This window comes from Leucopleurus acutus (genome assembly GCF_964270905.1).
Source record: "Leucopleurus acutus genome assembly, chromosome: 7".
NCBI classification, from domain to species: domain Eukaryota; kingdom Metazoa; phylum Chordata; class Mammalia; order Artiodactyla; family Delphinidae; genus Leucopleurus; species Leucopleurus acutus.
In genome coordinates, this window is record NC_139150.1 from 1,079,236 (window position 1) to 1,096,416 (window position 17,181).

The 17,181-nt window shown below is 61.9% G+C and overlaps 1 protein-coding gene and 1 long non-coding RNA gene across 2 annotated transcripts; one reads left to right on the forward strand and one right to left on the reverse strand.

Moving 5' to 3' along the window:
• The first annotated feature begins 2,532 nt into the window (after window positions 1–2,532).
• LOC309964020 lies at window positions 2,533–5,288 on the forward strand. The gene is made up of 3 exons (XR_014326320.1): window positions 2,533–2,604; window positions 3,657–3,747; window positions 4,663–5,288. It is a non-coding gene; the product is annotated as an uncharacterized lncRNA (long non-coding RNA).
• Window positions 5,289–5,888: 600 nt separating this feature from the next.
• On the reverse strand, window positions 5,889–13,911 carry DIPK1B (divergent protein kinase domain 1B; the record flags this gene model as incomplete). Its single annotated transcript, XM_082842689.1, has 5 exons — window positions 5,889–6,918; window positions 7,319–7,495; window positions 7,599–7,706; window positions 10,239–10,373; window positions 13,849–13,911. The coding sequence occupies 5 exons, from the start codon at window positions 13,909–13,911 to the stop codon at window positions 6,106–6,108; spliced, it is 1,296 nt and encodes a 431-aa protein (XP_082698815.1). The 3' UTR covers window positions 5,889–6,105.
• Window positions 13,912–17,181: the final 3,270 nt, after the last annotated feature.

A 17,181-nucleotide genomic window follows, 5' to 3' on the forward strand; every position in this document is an offset into this window, starting at 1 on the left:
GGAAGGCGGGACTTCCTGACAGCTGGGAGGGGCTGGCTCGGGAAGGGCCCGTGGACGCCATAGGTGAGCCCAGGAGGCCCGGCCGGGGAGCTCGGCCGAGGTACGGAGGCGCCACATGCGCGGTGCAGCCTGGAGGGTCCGCTAGAGGGCGCTGCGACTGCGGCGAACTCGGGGAGGGCGCGGGTTGGGCCTCGCGGGCCGCCGTCCGCGCTATAAAAGGCGCGGCGCGCGGTCGCGCGGCCTTTCCGGGCTACGGGGATGGTGGGGTTCCGGACTCGGGCCCGGGTCCCCGCCCGCCCCAGCGCCCGCTGCCGGCCGAACCCCGACCTCCGCGTCTCCATCGTGGGTCGCGATGGTCGAATGTGCGCCCGGGTCCGCGGGATAGGCGGGCGCAGAGGTCCCTTGTGTTGGCGGGGGTGGGTGCGGCGAGGTTCCGGCGCCTCCGCGTAGCATCGTGGGGCCGGGGCTGGGGCGCCGCGGATTGCTATGCTTTCCGCACCTTCCCGGCTCTGAAGCCTCGACAACACGGCTATAGGCAGCAGTAGTTCAGTGGGTGAGTCGGGACATTTCATTCGGAAATTGCCCCCTCCCGCCTTCAGCGCCACTGCTATCCCTGCTTGCGACCTTGAGGGAGTCACGTTATACTCTTGGCCATCTGTTGTTTTGTCTTTAAACGGACTGGTTGTCACTGCTTACTGAGCGCTAAGAGTGAGGCGATTTGCGAATTATAGTGTGTGTGTGCAGCACAGTGGGTGTGAATGCGGTGGGCTCCTTGTGGAAGGGGTGGCTGCATTCATAGCCTGGTCACTCGATCACCTGCGGTCTGCACTACTGTACTGTAACCTCCAATTTCCACACACCCCCAAATTAAACAGTAAAACACGGAGGGTACCTGGGTTTGGTGTGCAGACACGTGTAGGCCTGGAGATCAAATGCAGCAAAATAAAGCCTGGGTGAAGGGCCTTTTTGTGGACTTGTAAGGTTGTTATAAAGTGTGGGTTTTTTTTTTTCTCTAGGGAGTTTGCCTGCTGGGAACTAGGGGCCTGCTGGGGTCTCAGGTGAGTTGACACGTGTGATGGGACAGGTTTGCGCTGAAGAATAATTTTTGGGCTAGTTGAATGCCTTTTTTGTTACATTCTAAGCATGGGGCCGGGGCATCCCTGTGGTCAGGGAATAAAAGCTTGAGTTATTTAATCTTCTGTAGGCGCTGCCCCTAGAGGCGTTGCAGGTGTGGCTGCTGTGCCACATCTGTGTCATTAGGTGGCGGAGAGAAGAGAGGCCTGACTGCCCAGCGTCCTGGCCCGTGGACGTCTGGATGATTGATAGTCTGACACTTGACTGTGCTGGCTGGGGGTGTGTCTGCTGGCAGCCTGAAGCCTGTCGTGTAAAAGCACTTTCATTCCCTCCTAGTTCTTGGCTGGCCCTGGAACACGAGGTTGCCAGGTGTGTGACCCGCTGGTGCAGTGATGAGCAGGAAAGGTGAGTGGGTTTCGGTAAGGCTGACTTGCTGAAGATTTGTCACGTTGGATTAAAAAAGGGTGGCACTAAAATTTTCCTTTCTAGCGTGAGGTCAATAATACCACCTAACAATCTGAAATAATTTGACTTATTTAGGTGGATCCACGGGTAGTTACTCTCTCTTAAAAGAAATTTTATAATGGGTTGTGCAGCCAGAAACTCTAGAAATAAAGTTGCCAGGTTTAAACGTTACAGAGACAATTCCGAAGGCCGGCTGTGCTGCCTCACGTGAGGTTTTTCTAAATTCTAGACGATTCCGAAGGCCGGCTGTGCTACCTTACGTGAGGTTTTTCTGAATTCTAGACGATTCCGAAGGCCGGCTGTGCTGCCTTACGTGAGGTTTTTCTGAATTCTAGAGGACTGTTTCCTGTGTTGCTTTGTATAGTGTACTTTGATCCGTTGATCTGTCTAGGACCTCACTAGTAGCTCCCTGGGAGAGGGTGCAGAGTTTTCTGAGGAGGGTCCTTCTGGCTGCACTACGGTCCCCTGGGTTCATCAAACACCAGCCTATTGCCAGGTGCCAGCATAGGCAGCCCTTTCCAATTTTTGCCTCGGGCTGCCCATTGCGGGTCTGAAAGGTGACGGTGGAAAGGTGAAGGGTTCATGTGTTAGTAGCAGTTATCACTACTTCTTTTTTATATATAAATTTGTTTGTTTTATTTATTTTTGGCTGCGTTGGGTCTTCGTCGCTGCACATGGGCTTTCTCTAGGTGCGGCGAGCGGGGGCTCCTCTTCACTGGAGCCATGGGCTCTAAGCGCTCGGGCTTCAATAGTTGTGGCTCGTGGGCTCTAGAGCGCAGGCTGAGTAGTTGTGGCCCACGGGCTCAGTTGCTCCGCAGCATGTGGGATCTTCCCGGACCAGGCCTCGAACCTGTGTCCCCTGCATCGGCAGGCAGGTTCTTAACCACTGCACCACCAGGGAAGCCCAGCCTCCACTAGTTTTAAATACTGGCAACAGTAATAACGACAGCCAGCTTGTCCTGCGCTGATTCTGGGCCGACCACTTGTTGTTCAGCACAGGAAGGACAGCGGCTGTTGGCCTGTGAACCTAGGCAAGAATGACCAGCCGACACGGTCCAGACCGAGGTGAGAGGCGGTGCTTTTCTGAGCTCCTCCTGGAGGCCTGCTGGGCGGGCGGGACACTGCCCTGCAGATGCCGGACTTGCCGGCACCACGGGTGCGGCAGCCCTGCTGCACCTGTGACATCGGGGCGGAGAGGAAGCGGCTATTTCTACGCTCAGTGCTCAGAACAGTGGGCGCTAAGAATGGTTTGTAGCCGGACATGACCAGAAGCTGCAGGAGGGAGCACCTTGTTTCCACGTGCGCTTGCAGTGGGAGCTGTGCGCAGGCCCTTGGAGACTTTGATGTTCTTTTTCTTTATAAAATGAAGCTCCTTGTGAGAATTAAATGAGATGTGTACAGGCATATGGCAAGCTTTGGGCACAGTGGGATTGACCAGGAGAGTCTCCTTACTGGAAATGAATGTTCTGTTGGTCTGCCTGGTGAGGAGTTTTTAGGACTCCTTGGGCAGGTTTGACCTGCATCCCTGGCTGAGGGCCGCTGAGGGGGTATCGAGGTCCTGTGGGGCTTCCAGGCCATGTTCAGAGTAGGACCCTAGGTGGGGATGAGGGGGGCCCAGCGCCACTGGCCCACGAGCGCTCGTACTCTGAGGACCTTGAGACGAGTCACTCTGGAAGGAAGGCCAGAGGTTCGCTCCTGGCTTTTGTCCTGTTGGTGAGGCAGAAGTCGGGCCCCTTTGTGGAGCCCCTCGACAGGCCGACCGTAACCCTATAAAGAATGATCCTCCAGACGAGGATTGTCGTGGTCTCCTTGCAGATGGAGAGTGCATTTTGCTGTTTCCCGAAATGTTTAAGTTGGAGGGTTGGACAAAAGCTGTAGGTTAGTGGCTCTTCGACTAGGGGCAGTTTGTCCCCTTTCCAGGGCACGTGGCAACTCGCAGGGCAGGAAAGGGACGGGGTGCTGCTGGCATCTAGCTGGTGGGGTCCAGGGCTGTGGCTGCATGTCCTGTGGTGCCCAGGACGGCCCCACAGTAGAGCTACAGGGTCCCAAATGCTGATGGGGCCAAGGCTATAGAAGATAATTTGGGAGGGATTCACGGATTGGATTCCGTTTCTCAGGTCCGTGGGCCCAGCTTGGTCCTCTGCAGCTGGTCAGTGGGACAGACCTGCAGGTGTGGCTCCTGTCACTCTAGGACTGGCTTCAGGACAGGTAAGTTGGGAGCGGGGTGCCTGGCTGGGGGTCTGACAGAACTTTTGGACCCTTTAATACAAGCACGTGGTATCAATTGTGGGTGTGCTTTGAGGAGAGGTGAGCATGTCCAAGTAGCTGACAGTGAAGGCCACGGTGGGCAGAACTGGTGGTGAGGCAGGACAGTGGCCTGACCTCAGCCGCCTCCCCCGTTAGACAGCGTGTTGGCAGCAAATGGCCAGGCCTGTGGCTCAGGGCCGCCTGGCCGGGTGGCTCTGGCTGCAGCATCTGAAGGCTTGATCGGGCCAGAAAGAAGCACTTCCAAGATGGCATGCCCGAGGCTCCTCACGACGGGACAGCTGGCTTCCTCCAGAGCTGGTGTGACCCAGTCTCAGAGCCCGGTGCCCTTGGGAGGGACCGTAGGGTGGGCGGGGGTGGCCTGCACAGCACGTGTCTGGTTGGGTCTTCATCCACACTTTGGAAGTGTGCTCTTCATTTTGTTGTGATTTTTTGGCTGCTACTAAGCAGCTACCAGAGTTTTTGCCCACTTCCTCGTGTCGTGCGCTGTGGCCTGTCGACTGGAGTGGGGTTGGGGTGACGGTGTAACTGCCGGAAGCAAGCCGACTTGAGCAGAGAGGGTGGCAGGTGGCGGTACATCCGGTCGGTCCACCTTTGAGCCCGGCGGCAGCTGGGTTTCCTGTCCCATCCTACTTGGTAGAACCTCCCTGGCTGAATTCCCCTAGAAACTGGGTGGAATGGTCAGAAGGAGAGGGCAGCAGGGCTTGGCGTGTCTGGCAGGAGAGGCTGAAGAGGCTTGAGCAGCTGTGTCCTTGCGCTCCAGAAGCCAGGTGCTCTGCTAAGGAGGCTCGACTGGGGTCCAGCCCACCCAGCGCTGGGAGGCCTGGCGAGTGGGTCACCTCTGTTTTCTGTTTGCAGATCCGGCCGGAAGAGCCCAGGGCACCGCCCTCAGTTCTCCAGAAGAGTGGAGCCAGGAGGGGTGTGCGCGACTCGGCACGGGGGCCGTGCGCGTCCAGTCTGCCGCAAGGGCAGTGGGGAGCCGGGGGAAGTCACGGCCTTGCGAATGTCCTCTGATGGAAAGGAGCCTGCGGGCTTAATGAAATAGCTTGTGTGCGGAGCGTCGGTGTGCTGCAAAGCAGTTGTGTGTGCTTTTCCCCCCTCGGTGTGGCTCAGCGGTGCCGAGGCAGCAGGCGCGATACAGAACTGTGAGCAGAGACCTGGAATCCCCAGACTCCAGGGAAACTAGGTGACGGCCAGCCTAGTGAAGAGGGCGGGACGCGGGGGCGGGGGCGGGGGCGGCAGCCCAGCAGGCGCCCCTCGTCTCAGGGCCCTAATCCTGGCTCCAGCCCGCTGGTCAGGGGAGCTGCACGGTCTCCTGGGTGAGCAGAGCCCACAGTCCTGAGCCGTTCTTCGCTGTGTTGGGTCATCTCCCCCCATCCAAGGGGAGAAATCTAGATGAGGTTTAAGAACTAGTGCTTTAAGAATGTGGATCTCATAGTTGAAACCTCGGAACACGTGTCTTCAGCACAAGGTGTTAAAGTGAACGGAAGGATTGAACCCTTTTTCCAGGAGGGTGTCTCCATGTGGGCAGAACTAGAGAATAAATGGGTCTTGAATAAACTGTCTTGACTTGCGTTTCTCTGTCTTATCAGCTGAGGGCCCAGCAGGAGTTGAGGGTGTGGGGGGGTCAGGCTCCTGGGCTCACAGCTTCCTGTTTCAGGGGCAGGAGGGAACAGGGGACCCTTGGCTTTTTCCCGGACAGTGGATGTTAAACCTAGTGGCTCGTTGCCATCAGTGGAGCAGCCTTCGTGGGCTGGGCCGCACTGTTCTGTGCAGGAAGCAGTACAGGGAGAAGTTGGTGTAGAAGGTCCTTAGGGGAAAAACCTTATGTCGGCCCACCCTCCCATCCCCGTCGGAACCACACCCGATCAGGGTTGCCCTTGGCTCCAGTCATAACCCCAGCCAACCAACAGCCAGGATGTGGCTGCCCTCCAGCAGACCGTCCGGGCTGGGGTCTGGAGCGGGCTGAGGGGACTCGGGTGCTCACGGAAAACCTATTTATTTACACGCATGTTCTCCAAAGTAACAAAACCTTGGTCTAGGCAGGTCCCTTGGCCAGCCCTCGGTGCTCGGGCTCTAGGTCCTTCCCTCTCCTCCCAGCCACTCCTGTTCCGGCTGCACAGTCGCGTCTGGGAGCCTAGAAAACCCTGGGGGTGGTGGGTGTCCTGCCCCACGGCTGCCTGAGCTCTGGAGACCCACAGGGTCGACACTGGAGCAGCCCCGACCTTCGGTGGGGGAAGCGGGGAGAGGGCCAAGGGCAGGAGTGGTTCTCGGGGCAGGGCGGCAGCGCCCAGCTGGCCGTCAGGTGTACTTGGTGTTGGAGATCTCCTTCCAGAGCAGGGTCTTGAGGTGGCTGAGCACCAGCGAATGGTGCGCCTCCACCTGGCTGGCCAGCCCGCTCAGCGTGGTGCATGTGCGCAGCTGCTTGCCCAGCGCGGCGCGCAGGCCGGCGGGGGCGCCGGGCAGCAGGTAGTCCTGCAGCAGCTCGCACACCTTGGCCAGGTTGGGCTGCACCAGGTCGCCCTTGCACTGCCGCAGGAGCGTGTCGCAGGGCGCCCTGCAGTCGCGCCCGTAGGTGCAGTCCGAGCTGTGCTCGCAGTGGCGGCCCCGCAGGAAGCGGCGCACGGTGGCCTCGGGCGCCACCTGCTGCAGGTCAGCCATCCTGAAGTCGTACTTGGCTGTGTAGCCCACGTTGGCTAGCGTGGTCTCGCACATGTAGAAGGTTCCATAGGCGCCATGGAACAGCTCCTCCACGAACTCCAGCAGGCCGATGGCAATCTTGGCGCGCCAGGGCCACGCGGGCCCCAGCCACTGCTGCAGGGCGCCGTGCAGGGCGGGTGGCAGCAGCGGGCGCAGCAGGGGCGGGAGCACGGCCCCGGGCCAGGAGCTGTGCGGGACCCCCTCGGTGAGGTACAGGTCCCCGCAGTAGCCCAGCAGCCGGGAGGCGTGCTCCTTCTCCTGCAGGGACAGCAGCAGCAAGAACTCGTTCCGCTGCAGCAGGGCCCACACTGACTTGGCCTCGGCCAGGGACACCCTGTGGTCCTTGTTGAAGTCGGCCATGAGCAGGACCTGTCCGGCCAGCGCGGGCAGAGAGGGCAGGTCTCCCAGGTTTGCCTGCGGTTTGGGGGCAGGAGAGAGGAGGGCAGGGCATCGGCCAGCCGGCCAGCAGTCTGCGCTCCGGACCCCGCATGTCCGCCAGGCAGGGGGAGCCCCGCCTCCAGCCGACAGGATGGAGGGGACAGCCAGGGACCTGCAAGGCCCCCTCGCCACTCCTGGAAGCCCAGCTGCGGAGCCTGGGGCCCCCTCAGTGCTCATCTGCCCCTCCCGCTCTCCCCGAAGATGCCCCTGGGGCGGGGCCTCAAGCCTCTGGCTGCTCCCTGAGGGAGGGTCTGCTTGGAGCTGGGGGGCTAGCCAGGCACCTGGCTGGCCCGTGTGGCCTCCACCCAGCCTGCCTCCTGCCCTGTCACACGTCCCTGGGCACGAACTTGACTGGCCCCCAGGAGGGCCAACTGACCTTGAGAAAGCTGAGGGTCATCTCCTGGAACTCCTTAATCGAGGTGCCGCGGGTGGGCTTGTCAAAGAGGACCAGCTCCCGCCGGGGGGCCGCGTCTGCCCCCGCCTTCGAGTCCAGGCTCTCCTCGATGCCACACTTGATGGTCACCTCCTTGCCCTGCCAGAGCCCGCTGTACACCTGCACAGGACCACAGGGACCCTCCGTGCAGATGTCCCCCTCTGGCTGCACCGAGGGCGTCGGAGCCCTGGGGCTGACCCTGGCCCGACCCTGCTGGGCTTACCTGCTGGCCCGGGACAGAGGAGAGGCAGGTCCTCCACTCCACCTGGTGCAGATGGCACAGGTCCTGGCAGATGGAGCCCGAGATGATGCCCTTGCGGTACTGGTCACACTGTGGAGAGGAAGATGCAGGGAGTGGCCTGGGGAGGCGGGGGCTTGTCCTGCCCGCCCTCCGGCCCCTTCTTTAGCCAGATGCACAGGGAGAAGCTTTCTGCAGTGATTAGGTCGGCCTCTGGAGTAGCTGCCGCCCCCACTGGCCCCTTCTCGGCTCTAGATGGGGCCTTGCAGCCCCCTGAGTCCTGGGGGTCTGGGCTGACCTGAGCAGGTGAGGCCGGAGGGGATGGAGTCAGGCCCGTCCCTGCGGGGGGTGGGGGGGAGTCGTGGCGTCTGGATCGAGTGGGGGGGTGAATTCCTGGATGCGCATCACGTAGCCATGGTGCCCAGGCCCTTGGTGGAGAGGGCCTGGAGGAAGGAGAGGGAAGGGAGGTGCAGAGACAGTGCTGAGGGGCGGGAGGCGCCAGAGGCCCTGGACTCACCTACGGGGACCAGGGAGGCCACGACAGCCGTTCAGCCAGAGGAAAACGAAGAGACCACACACTGTCATTCTGCCACCTTGGAGGGAGGCCCTCCACCACGGGGGTCTGTTCTGACCCGCGAAAAGCCCCAGGGCCACAGGGCCCTTGTCGGGGGGTCTGCCAGGGAGCCTGGGCGGCAGGGCTGGGCCAGGGCGGGGGAAGGGACCTGTCAGCCACACTGCCCACCAGTGTGGGGAGGGGCTTCCACGGAAGCTGAGGTGGGCAGTGTGTCCATCAGCCTCAGGGCTCCTGCGACCCATCAGACATCTCCCCTCCCAGCCTGTTTACTGTGTGCAGACTGGGCGGTGGTGGGGACCCGGCCAAGCACCCAGAGGTCCATGGGCACCAGGTCCGCGGCCCCTGGTCCTGCCTTCCCCACACACACACTGGGTGGCCTTGGACAAGCTGTGGAATATCTTGGAGACGGCTGATACCCCCATGAGGCGGGCAGGTCTCCCCTGGAAAGAAGAGGGTGTCCCCATGGCCCCAGGGACAGGCCTCAGGAGAGCTGGGCCCAGCAGCCAGGGCACTCTGGGAAAACGGAAGCTGCAGTTCCTCTGGCTGGGAGGGGCGGGCGCCTCCTCTGCTCCCCCAGGGCCCCTCAGTCCTCTGCATGTTGGGGCGCTGCTGGGGGCACACAGGAGGTACTCAGAAAACACCTGCCAGCCCTGAGCAGTCTGCTCCCTGCATGCCACTGGCCAGACCCCATCGCATGCCGCCTTCCAGGTCTTGCTGCCCGCAAAGGCCCCTCCACCCACTGCCAGCAACAGGCAGCCCGGGCTCATCCCAGACCTCCCGCCCCGCTCCCTGGCCCGAGGGGTCCCCAGAGCAGGGCCTTTTCCCGCCCGCGCCCAGAGGCCGGGCTCCATCCCCGCACGCGCCTGCCCCTGGGTCTCCCCAGCTCCCCCCCGCCCCCGACTGTGAAGGCAGAGCCATGTGTCCAGCACCCAGCTTGGGCCAGGCCCCTGGAGGCCCCCAGTGAGCCTTTCTGGAATAAATGAGCTTGCCTGAGAATGGCCAGGAGGCCCGAGGCCTTCTCTGAGCTGGGACTGCGCCCTCCCTGCCTGGTGGCAGCCCCGCCCCCAGGAGGCCTGAGCCAACCATCAATGGGCCCTGTACAAGTCCCTACGCACGGGCTCTCCCGCTCTGGAGCCCCGTGCCGCTCCCACCGCCACCTCTGGGCTTTTTCCCAAGTGTGGCCCCCCGGGACCTTGCCCAGAACAGGCCTGCTGAGCCCTTCCGGGGCGCCACACAGCCCCCCAGGAGGAGTGCTCTGCAGAGGAGGAGAAACTCCTCCTCTGCAGAGGAGGAGAAACTCCAGGCCCCTGGCTGGTGCGAGGCAAGGCTCCCCCTTCGAGACCCCAGGAGCTCTGCTGGGGCAGGGCAGGTCTGTCCCCAAGTGGCATGGAGGCCTCAGAACCCTCGTCGGCTCGCCAAGGGCTCCAACCTGCCCGGGGAGGCCAGGCAGGGCGGCCGGGGGTGGGGGTGGGGGATCAGAGTCTGAGGTTTGCCAAGGCCCCTTCGGCCGGCCTCACCCCGCCCTCCAGCCAGTCACTGCATCAGCAGGAGCAGTAAGCCACCCTGTGTGCACGCTCGTGGGTGCACAAGCGCTGGCGTGGACAAGCACACGCAGGCTCACGCGCCCTCACATGCACGTGCACGGCCTTGCTGTAGACGCCACGGTGGCGACTCAGCGCTGGTTCCCGTCTGAGGCCCCGAAGACCATGCCCTGCAGCCTCCTTTGCTGGACTCTTGGCTCCAGGAGGGGCCCTCAAGGCCACCAGTGCCTGCCTGTCCCCGTCTGGGCTAAAATGTCTCCCTCATGGACACCTCTACATCTGGCTCTGTCCATCTGCCCGTCCCCAGCCGCCCGCATCTGCGCAGCCTGTCCTTGGCCTCCGCATTCCTCTCTGGCCTCCCCCGTGGCCCGCCAGGGGCAGCTCTGCAGTCGGCACGGTCAGATGTGTCTTAAAACCCACTGAGCCGGCGCCTCTGAGCCACGTCTCTAAGCTGCCACGGCAGGAGCGCTGGCCCAGGAGCCCACAGGCCTGGCCCGAGGTGACACTTACGATGACCACCTGGCAGATATGCCCGCGGCAGAGCTCAGCGTAGGACGAGTAGTGAACGTAGGCCAGCCAGCTGCCCGCGAAGACGCCCAGCCAGACCAGGAAGACGTACTTGACCCTGAGGCCCGGGAGCCGGCCCTGCGGGGGAGGGGGCCATGAGGGAGCGCCGCATTTGGGGTGCTGACCCCAGCCTTCCCGAGGGGTGCCCCTCCCTCCGGCGGCCAGCACCTGCCCAGCCCAACGTCTCCCTCCCCCTCCACCTACTCACTGTGGGTGGGGCCGGGGCCTGGTGTCTCCCAGACCTTTAAATCTCACGGGCAGGTAAAAATAAATTCCAAAATGAGGGAGATCTGGGGTAGACGCTCGTTATTTTGCTGAATAAAGAGATTTCGAACAATTTTCCCTCCTGTCCTGCCCGCATTTCATAGTGACATGTAACCTCTGCACAAGGTCAGGCTGGAAGAGCACCCACACCCCCGCGCACTGTCCCCCTGGGTGGTGGAGATTTCGGGCTGGACCCGGGCCAGCAGGGGCCGCGGGGCTGGAGGCACGGTCACCCTGTGAGCCTTTAAGAGACACGGCCTCACCCACCCACGATCACAGAAGCCAAAGGGTGGATACAGCCCGCTTGTCCATGGACAGATGAGTAGATAAACCAAATGTGGTCCGTCCACACGACAGAATATTATACAGCCACGAAAAGGCAGAGAAATCCCGACCCAGGCTACAGCAGTCCCTGCCCTGGCCCCTGTGGGTCCTGTCACCCATGGGCGAGTGAGCCCCTAGGACAGGAGGACATCGTGTCCAGTGAAATGAGCCAGACACGAGACAGATCCTGTGATTCCACCCACGCGAGGGCCTCGAGTCAGATCCACAGAGACAGGAAGGGCTGGGGGCCAGGGGCTGGGGAGGATGGGGAGTGAGTGTCTAAAGGGGATGGAGTTTGTTTGGGAAGATGATGAGACGGGTTCTAGAGACGACGGACGGTGACGGCCGCACAACAATGTGAATGTGCTTAACGTCCCTGAACCGTGCACTTAAAAAGGGTTAAGATGCTCAATTTATGTGATGTGTAATTTACCACGATAAAGAACAGATAACCAAGACATGCAGCCCGGCCCTGCTGCCACAGGCTCTGTCCCGGAAGTCGGGGCTGGGCCGGGAACTGCTGCTATGGAGGGCTCAGCCCCTCTGCCACGTTTTGCCAGCTGACGGGTAGAATCTCAGGGTGGGAGAGTCCCACAGCCCTGCAGGAGCTGGGGGCGCTGTCTCCCATGCAGCCCCCAAGCCAGGATTGCAGGGGCATCAACTTCCTTCCCCACCCCCACCCTGGTAAATCACAGGCCTCACTGGCTGCCGTCCAGGGGCGGCCAGCTGGTGGGATGGGGTTACCATGTGCTGACCCATGCAAGAGCTCAGACACCTTGACCAGGCAGCTGAGCCCCAGAGAACAGGGCCCGGGCCCAGGGCCCAGGAGGGCAGGAGGGCCTGGGGCTTCAGGCCAGCCTGCCCTAGAGGGGAACCACGGCCAGCACTGGTCATGCACCCTACCACCCGCGGGCCAGGGAGCGGCTCCAGTCCTGGTGAGTCCTGGGTCCTAGTCACCTGGGGGCTGGGGCCGAGAAATGGGGCCAACGGGTCCCCACTGAGGACAGGGCAGGGCCCTGCAGGCCCAGCCCAGGCATCTGTGCTCATTTTTACGGTTCTTCCAGGAGAGGCGGGGTCCTCACCTCCTGCTTCCCTAGCACCGACTCACGCGGAGGTGCCGCGGCAGGAGGGCCTCTGAGAGCTCCAGGGGCAGGCTCGGCGCCTCAGAGGCCGGGGGTGGCCCTGGGGCCGAGTGAGCGGGTCGGGTCTCAGGCCCACTAGTCCCTGCCACTGCATCTGTTTCCGCCAGTTTTGTTCAAAGGGAAAAACAGGAAAGCACAGGGACAGTGGGTGGGGGGCCGGGGAGCTGGGGGTGTTGTCTGGAAGGATGAGGTCAGAGGACTTCCAGCTGCTGGTGACCCACGCCCCGAGGTGGAGGTGGGCAGGGCCTCTGGGGGGCCGGCGCTGGGAGTCCTGGGCGGATGGCCAGGACGAGGGCAGGCTGTAGCCTGCACTGGACCCAGGCTTCCCAGACTGACTGCGGGCCCACCCTGGACACTGCCCAGTGTCCCGCCAGACGCCCTCCAGCTCGGGCCTTCAGGTGGCGGCCCAGCTCCCAGGACACCGTCCGCGCTTGACTAGCTGTGTCCGACCCCCGGGCCCTTATCTCAGGCGGGCACCTCCTCCAGAAGTAGTCCCTGCCCTGGCTCTCGTGGGTCCTGTCACCCATGGGCGAGTGAGCCCCTAGGACAGGGAGTGCGCTGCTCCTCAGGGGGTCCTGTGCAGCTGCTCCCCCACCGTGGCCTGCCCGGCTCCTCGTGGAGCCGCTTGGGGGGGTCACTCGGGGGACAGTAACAGCACAGCGATCGGCAGCCTTGGGGCCAGTGACCCACATGCGCCACGACCTCCAACCCTCACTACCAACCCAGGAGTGTGCTTCACAGGCAGGGAAACTGAGGCTCAGGGTGTGTCCTGACATTAACGGGGGTCCTGGGCTCAAACCACTGGGAACCCACCAGAACCCCTCTCCTGTCCGTGCCCATCTGCCGTTCCCGGGCTGAGCTCAGAGGCCTGACACCCAGGGTCCGGGACCCGCGGCTCTGGCCTCCCCTGCAGCAGCCCCATCAAGGCCTCTCCCGCAGGACGGGGGCTGCTGCAACCCCTGCCTCCCAGCCTGGGGGTGGACACAGACCCTCAGCTCTCACCTTGCCCAGCGCGGGGTGGGGACCGCCACGAACCCAAGGCCCCAGGCGGGCAGGAAGGGCTTCTGGCACAGACAAGCACGGGTTACCTGGCTCCCACCCTTCTCCACAGAGGGGAACACGGTGGCCTGGGCTCTGATCAGGGCTGTCTCCTTCCGCCCAGGGGCTGGGGTCCTGGAGGGCACTGAGGTCGTAGGTGTGGCCTGGATGATTTGAGACCCTGATGTGGGCCTGGCTCAGATCACCCAAAGCAGAGGTGACAGGGGTCCTGACAGCTGGCACCCGAGGCAGCCTGGGCCTCCCCTGCAGATGGCAGGGTCCTGAGAGGGACAGTGATTCGCCCAAGGTCACTGTGGGGTCAGGGCACGCTCCTAATCTCGGGCTGGCTGGGGGATGGCCCGGGGGGAGGGTAGTCCTTAGGGTGGTTCTATGGGCCCCAGGTTTTCCATCACAGAAAAACAAACCTGGTCTTTTAAGTAGAGGGAAGCGGAGCGGACTTGCTGTGGCTTCTGGGCCTGCGGGAGCAGGTCCAGCCCGCGGCGGGGTGGGGCCTCCTGCAGCCCCAGAGGCAGGGGGGCCACCCTGCAGCATCCGCGGGGCCCTGCCGCTCCGCTCACCGCATGGACAGCTCTCACCCCAGTCCCCAGTCCCCTCCCTGCCCCCAGCCTCCCCGGGAGCCACGCACCGCAGCGCTCATCGGCCTTGAGTACCGAACCCGCCCCGGGCCCCAGGCTGGACGCCGCGCGCCCCCGCCGAGGCCCGGGCCCCACAGCGGGCGGGGCGGGGGCGGGCGCCGGCCGCGGCCCGGGCGGGGGCGCGCCTACCTGCAGGCCCTTGGAGAAGGGGCAGAAGAGCACCAGGTGCGCCAGGCGCCGCAGCCGCCGCATGGTGGGCGCGAGCCGTGCACCGGCCCGGCTCGGCTCGGCTCGGCTCGGCCTCAGCCCCGCGGGCCGGCCCGCAACGGCCGCCGCGCCTCCTCCCCGCCCCGCGTCCGCGCCGGAGCGCTCGCCTCTGACGGCCGGGCGGGCGCGCGCGGAGGGGAGGCGCGGGGAGGGGGCGCGGCGGGGACGCGCGCGGGGTGGGGGCAGGGAGCAGAAGGCGGGAGAGGGCGCGTGGCCGCGAGGGTGGCGGTGCGGGGGCGCGCGGCGGGGAGGGAGGGAGGGGGAGGAGGGGGGAGGAGGGAGGGAGGGCCGGGGGCGCGGCGGCGAGCCGCGGTGCTGGTGGGAGGTGACTGCGGCCCCGCCTCCACCCCACCGCCCCCCTCCCCGCGCCCCGCCCTGGAGAGAAAGGGGAGGGCGCCGAGGCCCCGCCCGCCCGCGCCCCCAGCCCGCACCCTTGAGCGGCGGGGTTGTCACAGGCGGGGCCGTCGTCACGGGAGGGGACTGCCACGGGCGGGGCTGTCGCGCGGGCCCCTGCAGAGAAGAGACGGGTGGTGGAGCCGGGCGGCCTGAGGAGGTCCCACGGGGCAGGGCCGGTCGCGCGGGGCGCGGGAGGGGCGGTGAGCCCAGGGACCGGGGCGTGTCGCGGCTAGGTCCCTAGTGGGGTCCCGCGCCAACCACCCGGCCTGGAGGGGCCGTGGACACTGCGGCAGCGTTTGCCTCTTTCTCCCACTGTTTAAAGAAATACAGGCAAATGCGCCCTTTCACTGTGCATCTCTGCCGGTGTTTACACAGACAGCCCTGTGGGCACCACCGCTTTCAGGCTACAGAACAGTTCCACCCCCGACAGACCCCGGGGCCCCTCTTCCTTCCAGCCCTCCCGTGGCCCAGCCCTGGGGAGCTCGGGCTCTTCCCCTGCACGTCACATATATGGAATAAAGCAGCCGCAGCCTTCAGGTCTGGCCTCTGTCATTAGGCAGAGGGCGCCGGAAATTCAGCACCCCCTCTCTGCCAGGGGGACTCCCGGCACCAGGCACCGGCTTGAGCCAATCGCCACCTGAAGGCCCTCGGAGTTGCTTCTGGCTTTGGGAGAGCAAGAGCAGAGCGGCCATCAAGTCTGCATTCGAGGTTCTGTGTGAAGGAAATCCATTTTCCCTGGGGTGATACAGAGCAGGGACGCTGAGCGGTGCGGTGAGGGTAGGTTTAACTTCCTCCAGAGTTGCCAGGACGCTTTCGGGCTGCGCGTTTACATCCCACTGCAGGGTGTGGGAGTTCTGGTTGCACCACATCCTCAGCAGCGCTTGGTATTGTCTGTTTTTAAATTCTGGCCATGCGGGACTTCCCTGGTGGTCCTGTGGTTAAGACTTCGCCTTCCAATGTAGGGGGTGCGGGTTTGATCCCTGGTCGGGGAGATAAGATCCCACATGCCTCGCAGTCAAAAAACCAAAGCATAAAACAGAAGCAATGTTGTAACAAGTTCAATAAAGACTTTAAAAACGGTCCACATCAAAAAGAAAAAAGTTCTGGTCATTCTACTGAGTGTGCAATGGTGTTTCTTTGTGGTTGTTATTTGCATTTCCTCAACAACTAATGATGTTGAATACTTTTTATGTACTTAGTTGCGACCTGTATATAATCTTTGGCAAAGAGTCTATTCAAAAATTTTGCACATTTTTTAAAATTGTTTCCTTGTTGTTGAGTTTTGACAATTCTTTTATATCTTCTGGAAACCAGTACATTATCAAATATGTGATTCGCGGGCTTACCTGGTGGCGCAGTGGTTGAGCGTCCGCCTGCCGATGCAGGGGACACGGGTTCGTGCCCCGGTCCGGGAGGATCCCACATGCCGCGGAGTGGCTGGGGACGTGATCCATGGCTGCTGAGCCTGCGCGTCCGGAGCCTGTGCTCCGCAACGGGAGAGGCCACAACAGTGAGAAGCCCGCGTACCGGAAAAAAAAAAAAAGATTCGCAAAGATTTTCTCCCAGTCTATGGCTTGCCTTTTCATTTCTTAACAGTGCTTTTCAAAGAGCACAAGTTCTTAATTTTGGTGAGGTCCAATTTGTCCATTTTTTCCTTTTTTTCATTTGCACCTGTCAAGTCTAAGAAACCTTAACTTTGCTTAACCCAACCCAGGGGCACAAAGATTTCCTTCTGTGTTTTTCATCTAGAAGTTTTACAGTATTAGGTTTTACACTTGGGTCAGTGATTCAATTTGAGCTAATTTTTGTACATGGTGCAAGGTATGGGTCAAGGCAGTGTTTTGGTTTGGGGTTTGGGGGTTTCTGTTTGTGGGTTTTTTGCATGGACATCCAGTCGTTCCAGCACATTTGTTGAAAAGATGAGCCCTGGGACGGTTCTGTAGCAGAGTGCCTCCGACGAGACACTGCCCTGCAAGCAGTTTCCCCAGCTCCCAGATAGTGGTTTTCCAGCAAGTTCCGGAGGGCAGATTTCCTGCAATTCTGCCAACACCACAGTGACTTCCCTGCTGTCCCGAGAGCCACAGCTGAGCTCTGCCAACAAGATCTCAGCCTGGGTGCTGGGGTTCCAGCTCAGCCCTACAGGTTACTTCTTTTTTTTGGCTGTGCTGCGCGGCTTGTGGGATCTTAATTCCCTGACCAGGGATCCAACCCGGGCCCTCGGCAGTAAAAGCGTGGAGTCCTAACCCCTGGACCACCAGGGAATTCCCTACAGGTTACTTCTTGTGTCTGGTCTTCACTCCAATCCTCCGTTACAGTTAGTAATTCTTGTAGCAAACTTTCCCGGTTGAGATTGCCATGTGGCTTCTGTCTCCTGATGGGACCCCAACTGACACAGGTCCAGTGCAAAAGGGACATGGGCATTTTTATTTTTATTTATTTTTTTGGCCACACCGCACGGCTTGCGGGATCCTAATTCCCCAACCAGGGCTTGAACCCGGGCCCTTGGCAGTGAAAGCGCAGAGTCCTAACCACTGGACTACCAGGGAATTCCTAACATGGACATTTTTATAAAACTTATGGAGACCCATTACACCCCACACCGCGGGCACCCAACGTCCTCAACCAAATGATTGTCATACTCGGATTGATGGCCAGGATGGTCCCATAAGAGAGTCCAGGTGGCTGGACCAGGATTAAGTCTGCACCCCCTCGATCCCCTTGTGGACCCTCCAGGCTGGCCAGAGGGTCCCCTTAAGAGAAGGGAGAAGCATCTGCACAGGAGGGTTGGGGTAGAATCCTGGTTATCTCCAAAGGATCTGCATTACCGCACCCCCACCCTTTCATGCTGGTCATTGCCAA